Consider the following 21976-nt stretch of genomic DNA (forward strand, 5'->3'; position numbering starts at 1 on the left):
GGTGTCCATGTCAGAGCATTTCTATTCAGCCACATATTGTAGTCAAGCCACACACATAAGATCGTCTGTGGTGAAGATTAATGCATAGAATAAGAACTAGTTAAACCAGAGGCTTCAGACCGCCAACTGACTTTTGCCAAACTTTGCAAAGTAAAATCTGGAACTGCCAGATCATTGATGACAGACAACGTATCCCAGATTTTATTAGGCAAAGTCACCCAGACACATTATGTTACTACCACCATTTACCTTGGTTCACCTTCGTTGATTTGGAATAAATTCCACCGACATGAAAGAAATATGGTTGCAGGTTAATTGACAGAATTACTCACATCCAAAACTTGTAGCACTATAATGTAAAAATGAAAATTTTTAATGCTGTAATGTGCACATTGTTTCACTACACTCACTATGTAAAGAATTCATTAAAGCAATCTCCTTAATGTAGTCTTACTTTCTTCCCTTCTCCCGTTAAAAGTTATTTGAAAAAAAAGTGTGAAGTGCATGTAACAGCTTCTTGCCTTGCCCTGTCTTCACAAATCTTTGTGAGGATTTGTCCTCATCGTATTTCACCAATGGAGGTAAGCAAATGCCAAATCTCTTTTTGATGACCAATGTATTACATTTAAAATTACAGCCATAGGAATGTTTTAACAAATTTAGATTATAAAATTCATTTCTGATTACATTAAGCTGTCACAATTTACAAAACCACTCATATATTGAATCTGGTAATTGGGATTGAAATACTTCAATGGTGAGAGAATTCAATTTTATCAAAAACACATCATCTCATATCAAGGGGGACACTGGTGAATACCTTTATCAAAGACCTATATCACTGCTGTATGCGATTTAAAATGACTTGACTTTCAAGGTGGTGATCTTCATCCAGGCAGACAAGTGAATCCCAGAAATGCAGTCATGCATACCTGTCACTCACACAGGACTATCACAACATATTCTTTTGATGCCAGGAAAGCAAAGGAAAAGGTCCAGCTTTCCAAGGACAGAGACACAGCACAGGATTAAGACCACAGCAGATGAGGAGGTAGCAATGGTTTTCAGCAGTTCAAATTTAATACTTTGTCCCCCTTTCTCTACAGAAACCCAGGTAAAAAAAATCCCCCACTCTCATAAAATACAACAGCAGCAGTTACCAGTAAAAAAATGAAATGCAAAAAAAAAAAAAAAAAAAAAAAAAGAGAGAGAAAGCATAGAGGGGAGAAGAGAGAGAGGGTAGGGACATGATGAGGCAAGAAAGGAAAATATATTTTCTATATGTGAGGAGTGAGTCCAAAGTTCATCTTCAGACCAGGTTAGGGGCAGCGAGGAATCTGGGAACTTGCTGTTGTGTTCATTCAAAATGGAGGGGAGGAGGAAAAAAAAAAGAACAAAATGAGTCGAGTCCAATCCAACTAGGGGAAGGAACCAGCACTCTAAGGCAGGGATTTATTCAGGAAGGGCTTTCTCCCTCTCTGGATGAAAGAAAATCTCACTCCTCTTCAGCCTGTGTGATGTATTATGTCGTGTGTACAGATGAAATGTATGTGCAAGTTTGTGTATGCAACAGGTAAATTGGAAGGTGTGTCTGTCATATATATGGTCAACACGAGTGCACCTCTCACTTGCTGCAAGAGAGGTGGCATTTTTCTTTCCTTATTTCTTCATTCATTCCTTTGCTTTTTCTTTTTTCTCCCAATATCAGTCCCCGACTACCTAGTAGTCATCCAAATCAAAGAACTCATCGTCCTCTCCTTGGTACTCCATGCCCTGGAAATCCACCCTGTACCGCAAGATACCTGAGGAACACAAAGATGATAGATTAACAAGGGGAATATGATGGCCAGCCAGCTTATGTCATATTAGGTTAGGTCGAGGCAGCATTAAAGGAAGAATTTGTATTAGGATAAGCTAATCCTCATTAGGCATGGGGGTGGGAGTATTAGTACCTAAAATGCATGCATTCCTGAAATCCTCCTTTTCTGAAGTGCCACTTTGTGAATTAAAAGAGAGAGAGAGAGAGAATATAGTTTGGTTGCCCCTTTTTCTTTCCTGTTTACTTGTTTCTCTCTTTGAAAGAAATACTGAAACTGAACTTATCTGATTTGTGATTAACATTTTAGACCCTTATCAGTTCCATTTGAGTCCTGCTATTCAATGTGCACAACTGTTTAAACAGCAACAAAGGACTAATACTTTGTAAGCTTTCTGACTTAAACCAGTGATTACTGGTAATGTTACATTCTTGCAATCCTATAGTCTTAACTATCAATATCTAATTGACATCCATAAAATGATTTTGGGTAGAGCAGACTGAATGTGGTCTACAGCAAGATATTTTTTCTTGGTGCTTAGGTGGCTGATAATGGAGAGCTGTATTTGTTTCCTATACTTTTTAAGTTTGCAACGGAAAATAGGTGGTGATGGATAATGGACAGTATATCAAAGGCACACTTAATATTTTGTGCACAGCCACTTAAGCACAGTAATTACCTGAGGATACATGGAGGCTTGAACCTGACCTCTCCAGCTGAAGAGCAGTTCAACGACTCATTCAACCACAAAACAAACGTACTCACTAAAACAACCACTGAGCTACACATATCCCGTCAGTCTTCCTAACTTGGTGTTGTACAAATGTACAATTGCAGGGTCATAAACAACTGTGTGCTCACCCCCGATGCCTCCAAAGCCCTTGACAAACTGGGACCCTTCCTGGCTCTTGTCTGTGACTATCTCCAGCGTGGCTCCAAATTTCTTGTAGTTGTTAGCGAACCACTCCAGCAGTGGCATGCTCTCGATCAGCTCATGCTCCTGTCCCGTCTAAAGAAAATGAACAGAGTGAGAAACAATTGGCATGATGAGCAGCTGCTCTCACGTAGAATCACAGGGATCAGTCCTTTCTTGGCAGAGCTTACCTCCTTGTCTGTGAAGTGAGACTTGTCTTTCTCTTGTTCTGGCGTTAAGTACAAGGTCTTTTCATCTGTAAATCAAAGCAGGGACATGAAGATTACAGCACTGCCACAATATTTATTACCCAGTTTCTCAGCGATGGTAGGTGTGGCACACGTGGTTTGCGTACCGTTCTCCGCTCCGTTGCTCTCTGCCCCATGCACACGTAGAATATAACGCATAGTGTCTAAGTTCTCGTAGACTATGAGGATCTCCACCGCTCCCATCTCCAGGGCTTTGAGTGTGTCCTCCACACCGAAACAGTACTTCCCCGTGTCCTGACTGATCTCATCAAAGTACCGCCCTGCAGAGAGGGATATCTGTTAAAAAAAAATCTCAAGCACACTTTAGCTCTTACAGTTATTGCAGTTTCAGCAGGGTCACTCACCTATGAGCTTCTTCTCCTGGATGAACTTGACATTAGAGAGAACCTCTGCTGAGAGCTCAATAGCTTGGTTGAAGCCATTCTCTCCTCCGTAGGAGATGTCCACCAGCTTCAGAACCTTGGCCTGTAACCTCTGAGAAAACACAAACAAAACACAAGCAAGTGTAAGTTTGGGTACACAATATCAACACACACAAGCATAAAGCCATATAATCGGATGCATACTTAATATTACCATAAGAGTATTTTAACTGTAGCCCTTCTATTAAATGTTAACGCTTCCAGGACCTGCTGGCCTTACTTTCATATGTGTTTATTGTTACTCATGTTATGTCCTCTCTGCGATATATTATATCCTTCACATTAAGTCAATCACTAAATAATGAATGCACATTCCACTTCCATTACTACTGTTTGTGTAATGTGGTGTAGCTGTAAATATGAATGGCCATTAAATGATGTTTGAAGTAGGTTTTCGCCATTACGTTATGGCGATATATGGTGCAAGTATTAGGTTTTGACTTTAAAAGGTCCATAAGACAACAGCATTAACTGCTTCAGGTGTGTGAAAAGGCCCTGTTAAGCCTAATATACAGTGGCAAGAAACAGTCTGGTCTGTATTAAAGACAATTCAGACGTTCACAGTGTAGGCTTGGAGAACTGTGTGATTTTGCTAGTCACAAGAAATACATCTGTTGATGACGTCTTACAAAAGAAGATCAGAGAAGTCTAAGGATGAAGATTTGTTGATGTGCATGGTTGATTTTAGATAGTAGTCCAACGTTGGACAGACTGTTCACAGAGTTAGTTCTGTGACTTCTCTACCTAGAATTGAGCATCCAGGTGAGATGGCACAATACAGATGGATCGGTGAGGTAAAAATGAAGCCGAGAAACAGCCAAAGGCTTAAAATAGTCATTGGAGCTGGTTAACGTGTCTGTTCACCAGTCAACCATATGCGCATGATGGAGCATGCTCAAAGAAGCATTGTTGAGCCACAAAGTTTTGCCAAAGAGCAGCTTGATACACTGAGAAAAGTGTTTTATGGAGTAATGATACTAAGACTGAATTGTTTGGGAGGAACATGCAGCGCTGTGTGAGGTGTAAAAAATGGGTTCTGCATTCCAGCATTTAAACATCATTCCATTGGTGATGTTCGGTGGAGAGCATCATGATTTAGGGGTGATTTACTGCCTCTGAACCTGTGTAGCTTGACTTCACCAAGGGGAACATCAATTCCCAAATTTATCAGGGTATCTTGGAGGATACTGTCAGGTTGGCTGTCCACCTGCTGAAGGTCAGTAGAAGTTGGACAATGCAGCGGCTCAAGGTGGTGAACATCAAAGTAAATTTACACAGTGATTTCAAACAAAGAAAATCCACCTGTTGGATTCAGAGCCCAGAACTTTATCCAATAGAGGTGCTATGGAATGACCTGAAGAAGGCTGCTCACACCAGACATCCTAACGACACGGCTGAGCTGAAACAGTTCTGCAGGTCCAAGTTTCTTCTGAGGATTGTGCAGGTTTGATCTGTAGCTACTGAAAGTGCTTGCTTGAGGTTATGGGTTAAATCTAAAGGTTCACTTACTCTTTCCACCAGCACTGTGAATGCTTGACGGGTGTATTTGAATAAAGCACAAAATATTTCAATTACTTGTGTGATACCAGCTTATGGACAATGTGTTTGTCTACATGTGATACTTAGATCACATTTCATGACCAGTATGTGCCTTTTTTTTACTACTGTGTGTAAAGACAATTAAGTTGCCCTAACTACCTATTTTCTCTCTGGCAGAGAAGTATTGAGAGCTAAGATTTCAGCTGTTTGGACAGCCAACCATTTATGTTTGCCGATTCACTACTTAATAAATATTTGACTGATGCCGCTTTTTATCAGAATACACACAAACACACACACACACAGACTTACTGGGTCGAACATGTCAGATTGACTGAGCTCGGTCTTGAAGTCGGCAGAGCCAGCCAAGACCATTCCTGCCACATTGACTTTGTCGTTGGACACGAAGAGCTGGACAGCCGTCTCAGCCACTTTCCTCACATAGTTGTGCCTCTTCTCCATTCTCAGACGAGCAAAACGCAGAGCAGACTGCCCTCCTCTGCCTGGAGGACAGATAAAAATAAGGGACACCATCTTAAAAATGCTTATAAAAGACTCAAAAAAAAGGTAAAAGCCACCAACAAAAACAGGAATGTTTATCAATGATCTATTTATCCTTGCCATGTGGAAAATCATATCATAAGTGCAGTGTTGTGTGAGTATTGTGGGTAAGTACCGTGCTTCTTGGGTAGGTCCACAGTGAACTTGTGCAGCACCTCTCTGGTGTTGCCCTGCAGCGTGCCAAATAATGCCCCACTACCGTCAATCACAATAAAGCCAAACTTACTGTCGTCAGAAAGCAGGGCTGTCAATGCCTGTGTTAGGAGAGTGAGGGAAGAACGAATGATGACAATGTGACAGAAAGCATGCAAGACACGAAAAGACAAGTTCACATCCAAAGAATCTTCTCTAAAAAAGATATTACAAACAGACAAAGAAAGAAGGAAAAGACTCTTACCTCGGTGTGGAACTTATTGTCGCAGAGGTACAGGGAAGTGTTGATTGGCTTAAAAGGCTCAAAATCGATATTGACTTTCTTCTCCTTGCCTTCCTCTGTCACAATGGTACCACAGTACACGACCAAACCATTTGGTGGCACTGGTAAGAGACAAAAGTCAGATGGTAAATAGATTAGACAAATACCAAGAGAAATGTGTTCTTCAGACAGATACAAAATGTACAGTTTTCTAATGGGAGAAACCAGAGGTGGCACACAGCATCATTAAGCTTTCTGGGGCTGAAGCATGTCATTGTTTATATTGAACTCAAAGGCTCAAAGGCCAGAATCATCTATGACATAAAAACTAACATTTCCCCTGGAATGTTTTCTATGTACCAATGGGTAACACAGAGCCATCCTTCACACCTTATAGCCACCTACTTTTTCAAATTCAATACCATTACAAATACATTTTGTGCAAGTTTATGATGGCCTCTTTCTGTACAACAGCATTGCCATGTGTAATGTTTTAGTCAATTCTATCTATGTCTTTACCATAGATTTAGGTTGAGATGTAAAAATCTGTGTGCTGCTGAGAAGTTGATGAACAGTTGCACTTACACAATGTCTGGTTCAGTGCAACAGAATTCTGTTCATGTTTATAATTCTGGACTTAAGTTAAGACAAGCACAGAAGTTGGATGAGACGATCCATTTTAGTTGATTATTTTTGCCCCAGCCACTGAAATGATGTCTTTACATCAGTAATTATAAGTCAGTTAAACACTAGAGGTGACTTTCACTATGGCTGTCTCTTGAAGTATGATGGCATTTTATGGAAAATCAATTCTGTCCAGCTAACATTGAAAACCACACCTAAGTCAGGTTTCATTGTGAAACATACCCTTGTTGTAGAGTTTTAGTCTTTGCTGTACAGAGGTGATGGCCCCGAGGACAGAGAGCCTGTTGACTCGGCTCTTGATGTTGGAAGCAGTGCCAAACTCATCAGCCAACATTTTGGCCACTCTGGATATCTGGTCCTTGGGAGGGATGATCAGCGAGATCATACTGGTGCCATTACTGTAGAAAGACAACTGATTTAATTGATGTTTACAGAAACATTTATACACATACACACACACATGATGCTATGAGGTGCTGCATCTACCAATACACTCTAAACACCATTACTCGATCACAACACATTAATATAAATCTAAACTATGTCAAAATCATACTGGGATGACAGGTGTTATCCACTCCTGGCTATAACCAACTCTTATTATTCTGAACTTCCAACTCTGAGTTATCTATTTTCTCTACACCAAAATAACTAAATCTCCTATTCTGTCGTTTTGTAAACACACACCTTTCCCTAGTAAGATATCACCTTGACAAGGTCTAAAAGGTTGAGGGACAAGCATGGTGAGCCGTCAGTTACACAGTATGCAATCTCTGCCCTTGAAGCCAAGGACCGAGTTTCAGTGCCAGAGCTCTACACTGTTGTCCTCCATTCACTACCTGTCACAAAAACAAAGCATACCAGTGCAGGCTGACGCTGCACGCACACGGGCGCAGGTAGCAGCAGCTGGATGAATATAGGGCAAATGGTCAACTGTGTGTGTGTGACATGGCAGGCGGCGGAGCACATTCTGCGCAACTCTAAACGACAAGCTGTCGCAGAGCAAGCCACAAGCCAGTGTAGCAACACCCACATTTCACATGCCGTGTTTGATAATTCAACAAGGCCACAACGTCCCTACCGGCAAACAACCGATCTGGATTTCTTTCTTCCCTGACCGTTATGTAGCCGGCAAAGCATTCATGTATCACCCAGCAGCTCGACTGCCATGAGGTAGCTAACTTAGTGGACTCTTGGAAGATTTAGGAAGCTCTGTCCAACAATCTGCGTGTAGACAGTGGACAAGTAAACGCCATTTGAAGTCTTCTGTCGGAGCATGTGGAAGTGCAAGTGTAAGCTAGCCGGCCTTTCATTTTCCCCATCAACGTGCTTTCTTGTTAAAGATAACCATGGCGGCCTCTCTCCAGAGATGACGTCTATTAGCGGGTCTCATTAGCAACACAGCTAACGTTACATTTGCGAGCTTTATATCCTCCGTAGGGTTTAAGGTAACGTATTCCTCAATGTCTCTCATAGCACATAACGGTAGACAAAGCGTAACACATATAACGGCAAATTAACACACAGTTTCCGACCAAATGCGACAGCCGTTAATGCTTAGCATTTAGCTAGTTAGCAGCGAAAGCTACATCGAGCTAAGTTATCTATGCTAAGCTAACCACTCCCAAATTCGGCCCCACTTATCCGATCTCCAGCTGTTGCGGCGGTCCACATTCACTCCCATCAACCGAAGCCATAAAGCCCGGTAGAGTTAGCCCTGCCGCGGCAGCAACACACACTGCTCGAATCGATCACTTACCCACGGGCAGCTTCCAAACTTTTGATCAGCTTCTTGATTTTCCATATCTCCACGTTCCTGTCTGCCGCGCTGGGGTCGTCCGCCATCTTTCTGCTGTAATCGCTTCAGCACCTGAAAAGATGTGAAAAAAGAAGAGCAAAAACATATGTGGTAAACCGGCCGAGAACCAGATAGACCGACATTCACGGTCTGATTGGACGGGCAGAATATTTGTCCTAACAAGCTGGACGAGATACCTCTCCGAACTAGTGGCGCGGTGTCCGTTAAGGCACCTGACCAGCACTGGCAGCCGCACTGACCGAGAGGGAAGGCTCCTACCCGGGCTGCCTCTGCCAGTACAGTGCGCGGAGAATAACGGGCCTACGGTCTGCCAGGCCCTAGCGTCCACCCTGTTCTTATCTAATACGACCTACTTTCTACAGTTCCCGTGGAAACCATGTGGAAACCAACTGCCAGCCTTTCGCACATTGAGTATATACCGATATAAAAGGAGCCGGTACGGTACCTGCCTCGGACAACGCCGCTCGGCTCCGCTCTCGGTCTGCTGCGCTACGTCGGGTCGGTGGTCCGAGGAATGACGTTGCCTTCCCGACCGGTTTCTCTCCCTCACACGCTGCGCGTGGTGCTGTCGACGGGACTCACATGTGGGAGGTCGTTAGGGCTGTGGCGTTCACTTCCTGGAAACCACATAGAAACCAATGAAATCATTTGGTGGTTGTGTCAATCATACCAGTCCCAACATTGACTGGACAGAAACTAAACGCATCATCGAAGCTGGGCGGGCGTCTGTTACTGTGGATAGTGGGACTTGTAGTTGGCCAAACGAAACTTTAACATTTCAGCTGAATAAGGGACACAGACGCACTTGTTGTTGGTCCGGTTACATTTGTACTTTAAACTAAAAACTCAACCTCACCCTCTTCGTGCAGTTATATAGGCTATCTTTCACATTACTTATTTTAACCAAAATCTGTGAAAAAAAAAAATGTTTAGAGTGAACAGTGGCATCTGCTGGTCAACACACTTGCCAGATAAATTATCTTTCCCAACCAGAACTACTGTCACGAGCCACTGTCATATTTTTTCATCCACACGTTTTCGCAAACACATTCAATATCTAGTGATGAGTTCGGTTTTGACGTCAAATGCACTCACCCACAAGAACATTGGCTACTGGCTATTATATTTTTTGATTTACCTTTAAAAAAAATTACAGAATCCCACCTAAAATATTCATCATTCTCTCTCACTGATAGATTCACTGTTCTTCAGTCTGCTCTGTAATGTAAAGGGTTTGCTTCTCTTTGTAGGCTACATCCAGTTTATGAGGTAGCCTAAGTTTTTGAAAACACGTCAACCCTCATTGCGTTTCAACACTCTGTCCAACAGGAGAAACATCCTACTTTTAGACAAAGACTGGGTAAAGGTAGATCAATAAGTGTCATAAATGTTTTGTTGTTTTTTTGATCAGAATTTTTTTCCCCTTTGTATAGCCTATAGAATTAAGTTTAATTGCAACATTTTATGATGCAGCAGGTGTCTTGAAGGTTATAAATAAGAGCTCTCCTTTCTCTAGGCTATAGCAAGATTCAGTCATCTTTTTAGACCATATTGTTGAGGTCATGTGGCTTCCAAACTGCTGGGGGTATTGAAGATGAAAAAAAATCTAGCTTCATGTTTCAGCCTTACACAGGCAGCTGAGTAATCCAGTTATCCTGTTGAGGCTGACGATGCAGATTCAAATTATTGAGTGAGACGTTGGATGAGCTGTGGGTGAGCCTAAGATTATAGTGTAAGTAGTACAGTAAGTGAAGTGTCACTGTTAAAGGTTTTATGTCATTCTGCCATAGAACAATTAGCCGCTGAGCCAGCCATATTCTATAAATATCTGATTTTGGTAAAGTTTTGTTCCTTTATAGCCTACTTGAAGACAATAGACAGTAAAACAGAAGGAAAAACGTTATTGGTGCCCACAAATACTCACATCATGTTCTATGCATTATTGCATTTCTATGCTGAAACCTCTTGAAACATTTAAAATCTCCAACATACTTTGAGTGAACACACTGTGCTAGCTCTGATGTATCACTTTCCCTGAAACGTTTTATTTTCAAATAGGTCGGAGTTTATCTATAGTGTTCAAGGGTGAGGCAGTAAGGCCACAAGTGAGAACCAAAATGGCAAATACATGGAGCCAGCTAGCATTGTTCTTTTGCACAGAGAAGTGAGAGCATACAAACGGCTATACAAATTTAGACCACTAGATGGCAGCATTGGCTTGTCAAAAATGATGGATTCCCACGGCATCTCACTTCTTATTGATGAAGAAGCATCATATCCCCAGAGCTTCTGGTTTGTGTGTTGCTCAATGGGACACTCAGAAGTCAGGTCTTGTTCTGTATTTGTCACACTAATTGTTAGACTTTATTAGGTTGCCATATGCTGGATATTAGTCAGTGTCTTTAGTGAATTCTGATTGTTTCTGTCAGAATAAACATCTGCTTGTGCATGAAGCAGCAAGCCCAAGGATTATCCCTGTGGTATTACCCATCTCTGTTCAACCGGGGGAGCGGGAGGAGGTGGGTGTTGTTTTTGTCAGTATTTGGCACTCTCAGGATGGCTACATCACAGGAAAAAAATGTGATATAGCAGTTTGTGCAACTGACTGCCAATTCATCACCATCTGTCGACCATCAGAGCTGTAATGATCGCTTCAAAATGGATGGTTCTTGGTGCCCCATGGATGGGAGGTGTCCTAGCCAGTACCTCATTTTACCTGGTCATCCGACACAAACATTAAGGAGAACAGAGACGGTGACAGGTTATACCAAACCTAGGACTTGAGCTTTATCAGAGAAGAGTAACAAATTAATAAATGGGACAGTGGTTTTTGGACTGCACTGTAAATTATATTTTTACTCTGCTCTATGATGCAACTTTTATATGGCTCCTCAAAGCAGCTAATGGTCTATAAAGGAAGTTCAATTCTGAGAAGCACTCTATCTGGCTTTAATGATGTAAACTGATGTGATCATCCTCGCAACAGGTATAGTCTCACAGTGTGGTTCTGGTAAATTATTGGACTCAGACACTCAATTTGATCAATTATGATTCACTTGTATGTAACTGTTATGCCAATATGGCTGCCCTTTCCTGAATGTCACATTGTTCTCTGTAATCTATCAACAGCAACGCTCCACTTTCTGGTAATGATGTCATAATAGGAGTGACCAGGAGTATGTGCCATAGTGACCAGTCCATTAGTAAGGCAGAGATACTGTGTGTGAGGTGTACATAGGGATGCATGTGGGAGTTCAAACAGATTTCGGCAGGTTCAGGCAGCTCCGTTTTCCCATCTGTGCCCATCTGCTTAAGTAGAGTTTTAGAGAGAGAGAGAGGCAGAGACGAGTGAAGGTGGACGGACAACACTCTCAGGGGCATTCAAGGATGCAGTGTTATTTGTCATTCCCAAGAAACGTGGGTGACACAAAGAGTGAGGATGCATCCAATCAGACACTTGTAGAGAGAGGCAGGCGGTTACATACTCAGAGATAAATTAGCACATTGACATGGAGGTCTTGACATGCCTTGGCTGCATATCAGAGACAGCTAACATCCCTGACCTGTAAAAGTTAGTCAGCCACAAATGATTAAAAATGCTTAAACATAAAACAAATCAAAGCTCCGAGACATCTGTTTCTGTGACTCTTGTAACCCTCCTGTCACTGACGTGCTAAAGCTTTGATGCTTCTCCTCCCATGAAAACTTCATTTGCTCCTCGGTGTGTGTGTAGCGCCGCTCTCAACACAGACGAGAAAACCTTTGAACTCCTCAGAGGGAATTAAGCAGCAGTTATTCTCTGCTGACCAGCTAATCTGTGACTCAGTATGTGTCTGTCTCTCAGGCTCTCTTTCCCTGTCCTCCCCAGTGAAAGAGAGGATCATAATTGTCAGCACTTCAATAGCTTGCTTATGACTTAAAGCAATCTTCTTAGGATGTTCTGTGTGAGTATGAGAATGTGCATCTGCTGGTGTCTGGCAGCCATCTCCTGCTCCACTGTGAGATTTGGGGTTCTAGGACAAGTGCAAAGATTTGGGATTGCAGTAGCAAGGGCTGTTTGGGTGTGAGTATATTTCTTTGCAAATCTCAGAGTTGACATTCTTGTCACATCCTTGGCTCTCTTACTGCTCTCCACAGAGGCAGAGGGAGATTTACGGATCTGTGTCCTAATATTAAGTGGATTAATCAGGAATGGAGAGTCAAGGTTGTCATAAATATAAATGAGGTCTTTTGAGGCATAGGGCGAGATATGCTTCATGTCCACACAGTGTGGGCTATTAGGAGTTTATCAACGCAGTGGATTAAGACCAATAACCTCAATTTAGAGGCCAGGACACACAGTCAGTCTTAATGATGCATTGGAAAGGGGTTAAACCCAAAGGTAATATGGACCAGCTGGCCTGCCTACACCGCACACTGACCCAGGACATAATCCAATTGTCTTTCACACCTCAAGGGGACAGAAGTTCAATGTATTTTGCAGTTTAACTTAGAATAAAAAAACACTCTTTTATTTTTGCTTTATCTTTTGTCTCTATAATATATGTCGACTAATGAATATGAAAAGACAACCGGCATTGCTTGAACAAGCAATGTGCTAGCTGTCACCGTTAGCCTGGAGGACAGTGCTGTGTTCCAGTCGACACATCCAGCTGATAAAAGCCTTGATGCCAACCATCACTCCCCAAGGAGAGATTACCAAATGCTGCCATCAATCTCTCTGCTTTCCCAGGGCCTGATGGTATATCCTTTTTTTCTCCGCCAGTAATCTACCATGAAGAAACAGAATACAACATGTGTACATGCAGAAAAAACATACATTTATAAATGCAAAAATGTAACACATGCAGCTGTTCTGGAACATCTGTTCCATCCACCCCAGCCACCTGCATAAACGATGCAGTTCTTCATCAGATGGCTGCACTGCTTTAGCTCTTAGCACAATTTATGAAAGAGAGAAGGTGCAGGAACCATATTTAAGATGAATCCGCACTAGACATTTGCCTATATGTTTGCTGTTGTGGTGTCTGTGGGAACCAGAGAAGATGTCTTGGTTGTCACTCCCTAGGAAAATCAAGTTTTCATACCAGTGAGTCCAGTACATGCAGTAATCCATGCCATCACTCATGCAGTGCATATTTAAACCAGTCTGAAGTCATTACAAGGGAGCCACCGCCATGACAACCTCACAGATAGACTGATAGGGAAAGGAAGATGGGAAGAGGGGATGAAACAGGGTAGAAAGATGGTGGAAAATTGATTTTCTTTGAGCAGCATTAATCAAATTGACTGCAAAAAGGGCATTATCAGTTCAATGAATTTAATACCGAGTATTAAATGAGGACAAAGGCGTGACCAGTGAGGCGAACTTACTTTGAAGGATGATGACGGGAATGATCAAAAGTCAATGCCATTTAGATGACATGCAAACGTCTCAGAGTGAAATTATTTGTACAAAACTCTCCTAAATGCATTACTCTCAATCACTCTGGTCAAGATGAATAATTATGGGCATTCCATTTTTGAAATGCTTTAGAAAGTGCAGCAGTTTCTCTGCAGGAATGTACTCAAGTCATTATATAGACCCACAACCTATGCATGCGTGACAATCAGCTCTGTGCACTGCTGGCACGTGTCGACATGCTGCCGCTGAAACGAGGACACTCGACAGACAGAATGGGACGAGGAAACTTAAATTTATTTAGACAAACATTTTGGAACTGTCACAGTAAAACCAAACACTTCTCAGCTTGCATCGCTATTTCATTAGAATTTCAAAATGATGAAAAACAAGACTGAAAAATGTGTTCACCATGTTTGCACCAAGGACAGTGAACTTCACACATTTCAGTTTATTCAAATGCAAATTCACAATGTCACACGGCAACTCAGTGCATCGACTTGGACTCAAGATTTTTGTCTCACAAAATAAAAACATTGCATCTTAATAAGAAAAGAAAGGTCTTTGTAAATATGGTCATTTGATTTGTGTTTCTAAAGAGCATGTGGACTGTGCACATGCGTGTGTGTGTGTGTGTGTAGCTCCAGTCAGGACATTCATAGCCAAAGAGAGACACTGCAGCCAGCTGGCAATGGTGTTTCACCAATGACATCTAAAGAGGATTATGTGGGGATGACCAGAGAAATGAGCTGATTTGCCTCTTAAATGAGAGAATCAATATCTTACATCCAAACGTACAAAAGAGATATTGATGGAATGAGCCAGTGACAGAGGAGTTTAACCTGGTTGGAGGTGGAGACTGAGTGAAGTGAAGAGAAGAGAGGATGATCAACAGGAAAAAGACAAAAGCCCGAAACAGAGGGGAGAGGGAATGTGAAAGCAGCCACTGGTGTCAATTTAATAAGCTCTGAAGCTCATTAACATTTAGCAGGAGGACTTCTGCTTGATTGACAGAAGCAAAAGCAACGCTGACTTGGTGACTGACAGGAAGATTTTTTTTTTACAGCTAACTACTATTCTAATATTTAAATACTGTAACATTGTGGCCATTATCAATTTGTTGTGATTTGTTGTGTATGCGACAGGCAAAACATGATTTATATACTTTTCAGGCAGCCGTAAACTATTCTAATTTTATTAGACAGCCGGTGTTCTCTCACTGGAGTCTAATTTCAGAAAATAAACATTCATCGTGATGAAGGGACAATGTTTAAATAGTACTTGCTTACCCATTTTGCCAAGTGATAATAGTGATAACTGAAACCATGTAGAGGTCAGGGTCCTGCTCAAGGAAATTTTAATATATCACCAGAAAAACCAGGCGTTGAACCACCAACCCTGCTTCTAATTGATCCATAACTCAGTACTTCTTTTAAGTAAATTACCTAATTACTTTTTTAGTCAGTGTTATTAATAAGATAATCATGCAAATGTATCTGCTATCAGTAAACACATCATTTCATACTGAAATAAACATGAATTTAAGATGGTGCTTCAGATTTTATAACAAAAAGACGCACTGTGACCTGTAAGATCTCAGTTTGTTTATCACAGAGGAGATTAAACACTAATGTTTGTTCTGCATTACGTGTTCCAAGTCTAATATAATGATCCTACAACAGGGACTTCTAAAAGAAAATGGGTTCATCTCAGATACGCTAGTTAGCCATAATAGAATCTTAAGAAATGAACGTTGTTGCTAATCTGAGCGATTCTTTTAAATTACCAGGAGAAAGAGACTCCAGAGAGAGAGAGGGACTTGAACTTGTCACATGCATCAGAGTTCTGCAGAACAATCATTATTACCCTCTCAGATTTCTCAGACACTTTGGTGCTGCAGCGTGTATGTCTCTATTTTCAAAGCTGACTGATTCTTTTATTTCCCTTGACGTCAGCTGCTTTTCAAAGGTTTTTAAGGAGATCAAAAATCGTGGCAGACACCCTTGTTTATATAAGCACATAAATTGGGTGAAAATAAGCGAGAAAAATCAGGTCATTTAGACTATTTACAAATTATTGAAGGTAGCCAGAGTGCACTGCTCTACATAAACAACATTTTCTGTTGAGTTTTGAAGAGGAAGAAACAAGGTTACATGCAGCATTGTGATGGCAGCAACACCCAAAAATATCACAATACCGTACTCATCATTAAGATACATTGTTGTCTAATACTGTATACAACTTAACATGGGCATCCTAATAAAAAATCTGCTTTGTCATTGGACTCTCCTCTATTCAAGATCCCCAACACAAAGAAATTCAAGTATTTCAGATCTAAAGTGTGACAGTGATGCATGAACACTGCAGAACCACAAAAACTGCCCAGTCGTAAAATACAGAACAGAGTGGGAGTGTCTCTTTCATAGACAGAGGACATAAACCAGAATCTGGCCTTCTTGGAAGAAACATCAAATATTTACAAGTGTACATATAGTACAGTGATATTTCTCGCCTCAGCAACTGGGACCAGAGTATCCGACCGTGACACACAGACACAGATGAGAGGGGTGAGACACAGCTGTCTTTACTCTTTGTTAAAAGTTAGAGGTGTTTGTTTATTGCAAAAATATGAAAATAGTGTTTGTAAACCAGCTGTACCTGTAGCTGTAACTGTTAGGCAAGCAACAATATAACAATATCAGCCTTCACGTTTGCAGCAGTTGTTTAATGTTGGTTTGGGTAGCAGTGATCCTCCAAAGTGGAGATTTTAACAGAGAAAACCAGACATGTTGAAAACTGAGTACCAATTTTGACAATGGGACAATTTATATAACTTCCAATCCAATGTTACAATGGTATTTTCCACCCTTAATGTCTTGTGATGTGGTGGCAAGTTTGTTTTCTGGCTGTTTATGCACACTGTTTCCAGAAACACTCATCATGGGGATGGATTATGAATCCATAAATTTGTGGTCCTGCTGAAGAGAACAGAGCCACAGAATGGGACACAGCTACCAAACACTGACCTTCTCTTTGTTCTCAGAAGCTCCTTGGGGGTACATTTGGTTCTGCTGCTTTTTGGGTTTGCCTCGCTCATTCTGTGATGACTGCTCTTCTTGGTCAACAAAGAGAGTGACATCATCCCCAAATCCCCTGATGCCTCCCTTATCTGCAGAAAAATAAACACAGACAGTAACACAGGAGCTGACAGAAAAGCAAGCAGCATTCTGTCTTATGTTATAGTCCTTATATAATATAACCAGTTATCTTCTTTGGAGGGCATGAAACAGTTTGAGCTCAACGGTAAAAGGGACACCAAACAAACACACACATGTACTGGGAAAAAAAACAAAAAATAACTTGTTCTTCTTTCACTGGGGGGCTGGACCCACTGCCAGCTGACGGGGAGAGAGGATGGGGCCACCCTGGACAGGTTGTCTATCTATCACAGGGCTGATTTATGAAGACAAGCAACCACTCACATTCACATCACAGGCAGAGTCACTGATCAACCTAACCTGCAAATCTTTGGATGCAGGAAAGCTGACAACGTGCACACTATACCACAAACTCCCCAGGCGCCACACAGAAAATTGTTTTGGATTGCCCTGTGAAATACAGCATCACTGTAGCTTTTTTTTAACCTATATACATACACACATACATAATATCTAACATGATCAAATGGCCTAAAATGTAAGTAGTGAAGTATCGTAAGTGAAAAGTGGGATGCAAGCAAACAAGCAAACACTCAAAAGATCGCACTGACAATATAAGCTTCAGTTTGCCATTCATTCAGGTATCCTCTTCAAAACACTGCAACTGTACGCAAGCCACCAGCCAACGCAAGCTGATCGAATGATACCTACACAGTGTGACATTGTGGAGAGCCAAAGTAAAAAAAATAAAAATAAAAAAAGGCTGGCAGAGAGAAAATAACATCTGTTATCCCAAAGAGACCTTGATTTTTTTCAGCAGCTGGTCGCCCAAACAGGAAAAAAAAAAACAGTGAGTTAAATTTGCATTTCGGCAGGTGACTACGAGATTATCCCTCTCAGGTTGTTCATGCATCTTAATGTAAGAAATGTGTAATCCTTTCAAAATCTCTGTATTGCATTTAATTTGTAATTATCTGTCCCCCACTTGTTAAAAAATACTTTTAATGGTTAGTGTTTTCTGTGCCACCTGGATCTCTCTATATAATATACTTGTAAAAGGCAGTACACCTGTTACTGTGATGTTCACTGTGCTTCTATATGATGTATAAAAAGAAGCTCTGCAGCAGTCCAGATTACACAAGCACAGAGATGACAGCCTCACAGCACCCCACCTGCATCAAAGAGCTAACTCTGAGAGACAGACATACAGTATTTTACAAAGAGAGGAACTAGAGAAGTCCTAGGTTGCAACAGTGGATGGGTGGTTGTATTTTATTTTTCAAATGCTAAGAAACAGAATTAAATGGCAATCATTAATATTTTCAATTTTAAGTGACCAGTCAGGGGTTATTGGAAATCTGAAATCTGATTCTGGATCATATATTGCTTACTTTGTGTAAAATAATGTGTGCTCTCACTACAGTTTCTTGTTGCCATGATACTTCACACACCAAGGCTGGCCACTGGCCAGTGCTGCAGTGACACTGGATAAGCTTGAGGGATCCCTCCTCGGTACAATGAGGAACATAGGAACCTAGAGGCAGAGAGGAGAGGGAAAAAAGCAGAAACAAAAATGTGAAAGAAAGGAATGTTTGAGAATGTCTGAGTCTGTTAAACCACGAGAAAGACAGATCAGTCAAACAAGCCTCTGTGATTTACTTAGTTCAAACTAAAGTCACGTCTCCTCTGCCTGTGGACAAAGGTATCATAACAAGCAATCACTTGTCAGTTGAAAGCTGCAGGACAACGGTCATACATCCTACTTCAAGCCAGACTGTCACCTTCAAAAACATCTACACATTTATGCACACTCACACAAAGGCCATCACTCAAGCTGAGTAGGGCTCTAAGAAAAAAGACCAATATATTCAGTAATGAATGACTGTGGCTAATGGGACCAATGTGCCAGATGTCAAATGTGCATGTGTTCCTGATTCCTTTAAATCTTAGTAAGTACTTGAAATATACAGTTGTCCTTGGATACAGATGACTGTCTGACAGCTGTCACTTAGCTGAACTAACCTGTGGGTCTAAAAGGATGTATCATACTTTCTTCTTTGGCAATGTAGTCCTATGAAAAGCACATTTCAACAGATTTTGCTCTTAATCATTCTTCCTTTGACTCAAAGGCCTTCCTCTTAACCCTGTCATCCATTTTTTCCAAGACAAACAACTTCTTTAAAATCTCTGTTTACTATAACCTGTCCATGTTATTTAATTCTTTTGCATTCTTGCCGTCACCATCCTATTTCTATGTTGGACCGCCCTCTTTTTTTCCCCATCATTCTCTCTGCAACAGGCTGCAGGAGGCAACACATCCACTTACATTTTCATCATGTTCTCTCCAACCCCTGCAGAGACCGTCCACTCACTGTGTCCTATTTTTGGTTGTGGAAATGAGTTAAAGTTAGACTTTGCACTCCAACATTTTTGTTCAGTACATTTTTTTTTCTATCTTTCATCTCTAACCCACTCAACCGCCAACAACTTCATCATACTGCACCAGGGGTCTGATAATAATAGAACGAATGTTCATTAAAGCAGAAGTAAGCGGAATATTTGTGTTAATATAAGTCTTAAATAGTTATATCTTCCGACAGCAATCACTTATATAGAGTGTTTGGTCTGAAACACGGGTCTGTCAGTCACTCTGCTCTGCTGTAAGCCGAGGAAAAACGTTCCTTGTATCCTACAACCTTTATCCAATGAGGAGAGAGAACGGCATGAAGGGGCGGTCCTCTCTGTGTGTGCAGCCAAGGGATGCGCGTGAATGTGGTGACGTAGGGACGAGGGCGGGGACTGCTAACTCCATCGGCTGACAAGAAGTTAGCCAAAACGACCGGATCGCTTACTTCTGCTTTAGTCTTGACAAAAAAAAAAAAAGAATTTCAAAAATGAAAACAATGTTTTGATGACAGGACATTGTTTGCATCAGAAACATTATTATTATTATATCATCATCATAACATTTATTGTTCAGAAATTCCCATTAAACCAAGCCACAAATAAGAGTGGTGGGGCGTCATATAGCTCACTAGGTTGAACAGACGCCCCATATACTTAGGCCATAGTCCTCGCTGTGGCCCCAGTTCAAATCCCCCGGTGGCCCTTTGATGCATATCATTCCCCCTCTCTGTCTCCCCTTTCTTTGTCTCTCTCCAACTGTCCTGTCAAATAAAGGCGTAAAAGCCCAAAAATGAGTTATACTTTAGGTGGTCTAGCACCATCCAGGTCAAAGGAACATGTAAAGATAAAATACAGTCAGGCTTTGAACTGTTTCCATGGCAATCAACTATCCTACTGTTTAAAAATGTTGGTCAGTTGGGGTTCAAATTATACATTTGATAGTACAAAGAGTGAAAAACACAATAGATTTTGCACTTTGAAAGGAACAATGCTGCAAATAGACTGTACCGGAAGTGCACATGAGTGCATTTAGAGAGCGCAGTTAAGTGCTAAAAATCTGATATAAAACCTCTGAATCAATGTGCACTTTGTGATTGTGTTTTTAAAGCTATAATTATGAACATAGCAGGGTCACATCATCTAATTTTAACAGGAATTAGCAAGTGCCTGATGCCGAGTCTTTCAAACACAGTTTCACAGCTGATTAAAAAGCACAAACAGATAAATAACAAAAAACAAAACAAAATATCTGTTTCTATCTCCTCCTCCTGTGATTGCACATTCAAATAACCGGTTGTGTCTGCCCAACTCAATGACACTTCTCTGTCAAGTGGCTTTTTTAGACCTTTTTCTCTGAAATGTTTACCACAATACTTGGCATCAAGTGGAAACACTAAATATGAACTATGTGAACAGTAGAGGGCAGTAATGCAAAATAAATTGCATGCTGTCATTACAATAAATAAATCAAGAAGCAAATTCTTATTCCTTGCCACATACCGTCCAGCTTAGTATTAGTATCCCAAGTAATCATCCAGATATTTCACCACTACATCACACAGGCAACACGCGTGCACACACACACACACACACACACACACACACACACACACACACACACACACACACACACACACACTGACTGCTTGGTTAATTGGCAACCACTTTAGTCACAGTACAGTAACAGCCGTATGTAGTAATTACAGCAAATACACTGTTCTCTACATTTTCTTTAAAACTCATTAGCGTGTGTTAAATTTTGATTGCTGATTTAGCTTAATTAGTCAAACAACCAAAATGAATGAAAAAAGCTTGTAATTAAAATACTTCATATAAGAATCCGAAATGTGATTCAGGAAGTCGAGTCTATAACAATCAGAAGCAGAATGAATAAAATCTATGATCTACCCTCGGCAGCTCAATATCAGTCATTTTTATATTCTTGAAGCAGGATGTGAGTAGAAACATCTACTGACTTCACTTCTCCAGCCGAGGAAACAGACTCTGAGGTACAGTATGTGTCTTGTTCACGTAAATATTTCTCTTTGCTCGTTTTTCATTCTCTCTCACCCCTTTGACAGATCTTAGTGTTTGGACACAAACTTAATTTGTTCACTTTGACATTCGCTCTGCTCTTTCCTCCTCTGATTCTCCTGCTGCCCCATCGCTCTCCATCTTTGCCTTGCTACTCTCTTTACACTTTGCACCGTGGCCGACGATGAGTCTCCGAGGAACCCTTTTTCTGTTTCACTTGGTGTGACCCAAATTGTTTTGGGCAGCCACGGCGCTGCTGTCTGTGATGGAACTCTTTTGCTGGGCAGTGAGTCAGAAAGCTGGAGCAGAAAACATTTGCACGCTGGGAGGTACACATACAAAAAGGGACAAGATACACAGAGACAAAATGTCCTGTTAACTGTTTCTTTCAGCAGCCCAACAGGGTCAGGCCGGCTTAAAGATGTCAGAGACAGACACAGAACTGACATCAAAGTTGTTCCATAGGGAATACATGGAGAACACTTGTAGATTCACAGCACAAGGGGGCTTAGTGCTTAGGAGAGATCTTCAATAGAGGCCCCTGAGAGGGGAAGCATTCACCCTGTTGAAGTCATCT

The 21976-nt window shown here is 41.3% G+C and overlaps 1 protein-coding gene across 4 annotated transcripts; it reads right to left on the reverse strand.

Annotated features, from left to right (window-relative positions):
* Positions 1-1058: 1058 nt before the first annotated feature.
* etf1a (eukaryotic translation termination factor 1a) lies at positions 1059-8942 on the reverse strand. Of its 4 annotated transcripts, none has more exons than XM_085789880.1 (11): positions 8850-8942; positions 8341-8451; positions 6804-6979; positions 5919-6058; positions 5637-5775; positions 5273-5463; positions 3344-3473; positions 3086-3259; positions 2922-2986; positions 2679-2826; positions 1059-1802 (listed from the first exon to the last, which is right to left on the reverse strand). In XM_085789880.1, the coding sequence occupies exons 2-11, from the start codon at positions 8424-8426 to the stop codon at positions 1720-1722; spliced, it is 1332 nt and encodes a 443-aa protein (XP_085646006.1). In that variant the 5' UTR covers positions 8427-8451; positions 8850-8942; the 3' UTR covers positions 1059-1719. The 4 variants fall into 4 exon arrangements, with proteins under 4 accessions (XP_085646006.1, XP_085646004.1, XP_085646007.1 ...); XM_085789878.1 differs by having other exon boundaries at positions 8846-8942; XM_085789881.1 differs by having other exon boundaries at positions 8640-8942.
* Positions 8943-21976: the final 13034 nt, after the last annotated feature.

Source organism: Trachurus japonicus, chromosome 10 (genome assembly GCF_045865225.1).
Source record: "Trachurus japonicus isolate A0001 chromosome 10, Traja_1.0".
Lineage (NCBI taxonomy): Eukaryota > Metazoa > Chordata > Actinopteri > Carangiformes > Carangidae > Trachurus > Trachurus japonicus.